General features: G+C 38.5%; 1 protein-coding gene across 1 annotated transcript in view; it reads left to right on the top strand.

Moving 5' to 3' along the window:
• Window positions 1–6,379, top strand: part of LOC138034278 (aldehyde dehydrogenase family 16 member A1-like) — an 8,414-nt gene extending 2,035 nt beyond the window's left edge. The window contains exons 3-6 of the mRNA XM_068881806.1: window positions 934–1,211; window positions 1,847–1,999; window positions 4,033–4,329; window positions 6,102–6,379. Of these exons, the coding sequence (XP_068737907.1) occupies window positions 934–1,211; window positions 1,847–1,999; window positions 4,033–4,329; window positions 6,102–6,356 (983 nt within the window). The 3' untranslated portion in view covers window positions 6,357–6,379. The remainder of the gene's footprint in view (window positions 1–933; window positions 1,212–1,846; window positions 2,000–4,032; window positions 4,330–6,101) is intronic.
• The last annotated feature ends 513 nt before the right edge of the window (window positions 6,380–6,892 follow it).

The following is a 6,892-nucleotide window of genomic DNA, read 5'->3' as shown; positions in this document are numbered from 1 at the left end:
GTTCTTTTTTGTAATCCCCAGTCCTTTTTCTCGTGCTAGAAATATCTTTTAGAGCTTCCGTCTCTGTGTTGCTGTTTGTTGATCACCATCTTGGATAATTAACCAGTCATGCTTGAATGAATTCGAACAAAAGAAGAGCAAATTAGCAATCCCTTTTATATTGCGTCTTCGTGTTTAACAGATTTTACTCATCATTTGGGGGTATCCTAGGGTTTTTGAGGTGTCAATGAGTTCAATTCATTTTGTTACACTCATTTGAAATCACTGGTGATCCTTGAAATCTGATTGGCTCTCAGCAGTGTGATTTATTCCAAAATTGCACTATTTTGTGCTCTAAATCGCACCATTTCCCCAGCCAATGAGAAAAGAACTCTAAAATAAAACAACCAATCAGAATTCAAGGCTTGTTTAAGGTAACCAATCAAATTGCAGGAAAATGATAGACAAAAAAACCATTGTGTGGTGAATTTTTCATCTTTTGTTCCCAACTGGATCAACAAAATATTGGTACTGACTGAAATCCTGAATTTTAGCAATTAGATAATTATTGTGTGATTTCCAATTGGATGTAATAAAGTGGTACATGTAATTGAACTTCGTGTCGTGCAATTTTTGTCTGAAATCATATTTTGTGATTTCAAATTGAACTCGCGCTGTGCACTTGTTCGATTTTGAAATCATGCATAATTGTTTCAGACCAAATAATATTGCACTCCACTCAGTTCAGTTACCATTATGTCCCCTCAATTAACACATTGACCCCTGGGAGTGATACTTAATAGATTTTACTCTGTGTAACGGCAGACGATTTTACTCGTCAACTGGGGGTATCCTAGGAGTCAGTCTCCTCCATTAATAATGAGACGTAATTAATCTTCAGAGTTAAGTCAGTGAAACTGCCCCGTCAACAGGCTGTTCCATTTGTACCTGTAGATTGGAAGTCTATAGGTGTCGTTGGTGCCATCGTTCCTTGGAATTTTCCATTAATGCTACTGTGCTGGAAGGTGTGTCCTGCTCTTGCTATGGGAAACACAGTGGTTCTCAAGCCAGCTACGTACACTCGGCTGACAGCACTTTTGTTTGCTGAGATTTGCGCAGAGGCAGGACTTCCACCTGGTGTTTTTAATGTTGTTACTGGCAATGGTGCATTTGGCAGTTGTCTTGCCACCCATCCAGACATTGACAAAGTAGCATTCACTGGCTCTACAGAGGTATTGTTAACTACTTAATAACCGAGAGTGTGGTTGTTACAGTGAAATCTCAAACTGAGGCATTGCTGTATTGACCAAGTAATAGTGAGGTCAATACAGCTAGGCTGAGGTTTGAGATTTTGCTGTAATGAATGAACAGTTGAGTTTACATGTATTAAATTGTATATTAAGAGGCTAACAGAATGGTTCTAAAGAACCAAAAAGCTAACTTGCATAATCCACAATCGGTGTGTGGGCATTACAGGAGAATAATGCCCTAGCACTTACATGTACAGTTGTAGCAGGGGTGTAGTGTCCTTTACGCAAATACGCACGTGCGTACTTGAGAAATTGGTAGGATTTTTTTCAAAGATTTTCTGTTATGTGTAAAAGCCCTCCGAGTCAGTCTCATCACTAGTCCCCACTTCCCAATTATTTTTGAAGGAAAGGTTATGATGATGACAATCTAACAGAGTTTGCGACGTCACTTGCCCTTTGCTTGTAGAGTGAAGCTTTGAGGGGTGTGCAGTGCAATCCATGTCCTTCCATCAGCATTATGATAATTACATAATCTTGTATAATATTGTCGAAGTAATTAAAGCAGAGGATCAAGCTAATGTTATTCTTTATACCTTGTTTTATGATATCCAATGTAGGTAGGAAAAGTATTGCGTAGGTTGACTGCAGGAAGTGGTAAGAAGCTTTCATTAGAGCTTGGTGGCAAATCTCCTGTTGTTGTGTTTGATTCAGCCGATCTGGACAGCACAGTTGAGGGCATAGTAGATGCCATTTGGTTTAATCAAGGACAGGTAAGCTTCTTTCATAAATCTGATGGCTACTATGATCCTTCATTGTAACACATGATGCAAGGCTTCTGAAAGGGTGCTGGAAAAAAATAATATTGAACCTGTGCTAACTTCTTTAGGGCAAATCAGGGTTAGATAATAATGACTGTGAATTGTGCAGGGTTGTCTATTCCTTTGATTAACAAAATGGGACAAAAGCTTGGACGATCACAGGCAGCCCAGATAATGTCTTTTTCACAGTATTTATCAAAAGAGTGACAATCAAAGTTCATTCAAGGTTATTCAATATTTGCTTCATATTTACAGTTTAGAAAAATATATTAGAAATATAGCCTACCTAACTCTAGCCCAGCGTTGGTAGGTCTGGCGGGTTTAATTAAATTGATCATTAATTTTGTCAGCGTATACTTTACCATTTCAAAATCAGAACAGGTGCCAGACGGATGGAGTGACTAAGGGATTGCGAACAAGGCGCTTAGAGACAGTGTCCACTGTACAAAATCCCGTAGCAGTAGTACTTTTGAAATTGATGACATGGAGTTCTTAATGAAAAAGTTTTTTTTATTTTTTCCCCCTAATTTCTATTTTTTAGTTGATTATCATAGAGCTGTGTTAAGAGAATTTTGCCAGATTACATCCACATATAATAGGCCATTTTGGAGTTCTGCCTCCTCTTCAAAGCGAGTCTGAGTGCGAAGTTTTTGTGATGGAAATTAGTTCTACTTTACATATGAATGAAAAGGTACATGTATTTTCATAAGAAAAACTTCACACTTAGATTGGCTTTGAAGAAGAGGCGGACATGAACTCGGAAGTGGCCTATTCTGCAATAAAAAATACCAGATTTCTGAAAATTAATGAGCTACTGGATAATGTGATTACACAGGCAGCCCAAGCTCAAAATGTTGGGAGTTCAGTGTAACGTGACATATGCCATATTACATAACTATGTGAAACGTGACTCCCGCCTTACAGCATCTGGAGGTATTGTGTTACAACGGTTTGAATTTGTAAAGGTTTGTATGGGAAGGCAACGGCTTTGCTGGAAAAGTCAATTATTCTTATATTTTGTGAATAAAATCTACTTACCCTGTTGCCGTGTTGTATTCTTTGTTGTTTGCCAGCTTCGCAAGCCGATCTAACGCGATTTCGGCGACTTATCGTTTTTTGGGTTTCCACTGCCAGCAGTGGAAACCCACAAAACGATAAGTCGATCTAACGCGATTTCGGCGACTTATCGTTTTGTGGGTTTCCACGTTTCGCGTAGTTATGTAATATGGCATATGTCACGTTACACTGAACTCCTAACATTTTGAGCTTGGGCTGCCTGTGGTGATTACAGCATGTATGTGCTCCTAATTTCTTTGTGTCGCTTGACATGCACAATAGTTTTAAGGGTGCAGTTTTTTTGTGTTATGAAATCAATTTCCTTTGTCCATAAAACAGTTCTCTTGATACTGGTAAGGGAATTAGTTTATTTATTTATATACTTATTTATATCCTTAAGGAAATTGTATGAACATGATTGCATTTCATGATTGGCACAAGTGAAGTTTTGAAAAACATCACAACTGGCCATAAATCATGAACTGCATGATTGAGAAAGTTCATACCAAATCTTTTTTATTTATTGCATACTCAACAAGATTGCTCCATTGCTTTGCTTCCATAGCAACTTCCATGTCGCATGCCTTAACCTCTACATTAAACCTTTGCTAACTCTGCAGGCACCTACATGTAGTAATTGTTACAAGTTTGTAGTTTTCACTTTTATCTACAATCATCTTCATATAATTTTTTATACAGCTTACTGCGTGAAGACAGTGAGTGAATTGAACACTCACTATACCAACAGTACTTAATGAGCATTCAGTTAATACACCATCTGCATGCTGGCTTCATAATTTCTGTTACAATGAATTTCTCAAGTGCCACTTTGTGCTTCCATAGGTTGAGACTGTTACTTGTAAGTGTTTCAGTGAGGCTGGGAGCTTGAGTAGCAATAATTATTTTCTTACTGTACATGTACATTCTAGGTTTGCAGTGCTGGATCACGTTTGATTGTCCAGGAGACCTGTGCTAAGAAGTTGATTGAAAAGATCAAAGAACGCATGACTCACTTACGACTTGGTCACTGTCTTGACAAGAGTATTGACATGGGGGCAATAGTTGACCCATCACAGAAGAGGGCCATTGCAGCTTATGTTGAAGAGGCAAGGAAGCAAGGAGCAGAAGTGTTTCAAAGCTGTGCATCTATGCCTGAAGATGGATCGTACTTTCCACCTACTCTGATTACTAATGTCCAGCCTGTCTCCAAGATTGTGATGGAAGAGGTAAATACGAAGGCTTGCATTAGCCATATGATCTTCATCTGAAATGGTGGTTCAAACTTTTTCCTGGCTAAACATCATCATTTTTTTGCAGTTTAGATAGCCTGCAACGCAGATGTTTTTAGGGCTTTGTTGCACGTTCCTCCCCTGTGAATGTTTGCTGAAACGAAAAAACCACTTTCGCTCAATGGATTTTTACGCTTGATTAAGAATTGCCTCTGAATAAGGAGATACCAAGTTCGAATCCTACTTGGGCTGCATCTATGAGGCAAAAGAATATTACACATGCACAGCCAAATTGCAACCCCCTCCCCCCCCCCCCCTCCCCTTAAAAAAAAAAACAAAGTTTAAAGTCCCAAAATGGAGCCTAAAGGCTCTTGCGAGACAGTGCGTTGGATATGATGCAAACAAAGTAATAAACCAAATTGTGTTGTAGAAAGCCAATCACATGCTGCGAAAGAATGCCATACAAACACAAGTTTATCCAAAAATGCTTCTGATGGGTCTGTAATTCACAAACAAAAGTGGTTTTTCATTTTAGCAGACGTTCATAGGGGAGGAATGCGTGACGAAGCCTTAAGAATGTCTGAGTGGGAGGCTACAGTTTAGAAAGAGACAGCTAAGGTTTGTGGAAAGAATCTTTTGGAATACTATGGACTATAATTGAGGAGCTAAGGAAGATGCATGTGCATCCTGTCCTAGTAAACTGGATAACAGCATTTCTGTGTATCAGGACTCAGGCTGTGAGGATTGAAAACGTTATATCTGAGTGGAAAACTCCCACGGGTGGTATACCACAAGGCACCAAGCTACAGGGGGTAGGAGTCATCTTGTTTTCGATCATGACAAATAATTTATTGGGCTCATGGAATCTTAGAATAAAGTTTGTTGATGATACAACAGCCCTTGAGATAATTTCCAGGAATAGTGTCAGTTTACTCAATTTTGCTACAAATGATATTTATGCCTTTTCTGAAGATCATAGAATGAAGCTGAATCCCACTAAATGCAAGGAAATGCTAATCAATTTTATGAACAATCGTAATTTTATTGTGAATCCTATTGTAATTGGCGGTAATTCAATTGAAAGAGTCCTGACATATAAGTTATTATAGGTGTTTATATAAGTAATGACCTGAAATGGAACCATCATGTAGAACATATCGTGAAAAAGGGAAACAAGAGACTTTACTCTCTAAGGGTCCTTAAGCAATGTGGTGCACCCCCAGCTTCATTAGCAAAAGTTTATACAACTGTTGTTTGTCCTATCCTAGAATACGCTGCCCCCGTGTGGCAAAATATACCAGATTTTCTATTCCTATAAGATAGAGAGCATTCAGAAAAGGGCTATGCGCATCATTTTTCCTTCAGAGTTCATGTCTGCCTCCGCTTCAAAGCCAGGCTAAGTGCAAAGTTTTGCGTATGAAAATTAGTTTTCATTCATATGTAAAGAAGAACTAATTACCATCACAAAAACGTTGCAATTGACCGTATTGCGGAATAGGAATATGTGGAATAGAAGTTAGAAATCCTTCGCTTTTACGGAGATTCACATTAAACACGTCTTCATTATCCTTGTTGCTTCAAAACGCCAAACATAGAGTGTTAAATCATCATTCCACGTATTTTTATTCTGGAATAGGGTCAATCAAACGCTCCCTTAGACTCGCTTTGAAGAGGAGGCAGACATGAACTCGGAAATGGCGTATTAGTTGCATCATGGTAGAGGAGAGAGTGTAATATGACAAACTCTGTCTGTTTCATCTTGACAATAGGTATTTGGTCCTGTGTTGACAGTTCTCACTTTCAGAACAGCCAAAGAAGGAATAGCTTTAGCCAACAATACCAATTATGGCCTTGGTGGTAGTGTGTGGACAGAAAATTTATCACTTGCCTTGGAAGTTGCTTTGAGTATTAAAGCTGGATCTGTTTGGGTCAATGGGCATAACCTTTTTGATGCTGCAGCTGGGTTTGGGGGTTACAGAGAGAGTGGATTTGGACGAGATGGTGGCAAAGAGGTTAGAATTTGATGTACCACACAACTGAATATTGCTGTTCGCAGGATCTGTTTTTTTTTTACTCAGAGGTCGTTAGCAAGTACATGTAGTAGTAAAAGAGAGACAGGATTTCTGCCCCTTATGATAATCATTTCACTAAGTTGGTGCTTGGTCTATTATTTATTCTACTGGTAATGGTATATCATAAACATCAATTATTTATTGTGAAACGAAATTAAAATCCACCACTTTCTCCAACACTGAAATTACTGCGAACGCATTCCAATGAATCTTACAGTAAACCGGCCTCGTTGGTCAAAAGGACACTGCTGCTATTCAAGACGCCTTTGCAAATTTCTCGAACGCGTGAAAACAATCATTTTGAAATAATGTATTCGACAAAGTATTACAGATGGCGTAAAAGGCGTTTTGTTTGCGAATGACTACATGTATATTCCTTATTTCTTTTTCCACGTGAAAATGATTTTACTGCTTTTCACGGCGCCGTTCGTTCAAGTTTTGCTTCACAATTTTATTATATTGATGATTTTATATTGTTGTAGATCGAC

This window comes from Montipora capricornis, unplaced genomic scaffold (assembly GCF_036669925.1).
Source record: "Montipora capricornis isolate CH-2021 unplaced genomic scaffold, ASM3666992v2 scaffold_113, whole genome shotgun sequence".
In the NCBI taxonomy this organism is placed as follows: domain Eukaryota; kingdom Metazoa; phylum Cnidaria; class Anthozoa; order Scleractinia; family Acroporidae; genus Montipora; species Montipora capricornis.
This window is presented reverse-complemented; position numbering and strand designations above follow the sequence as displayed.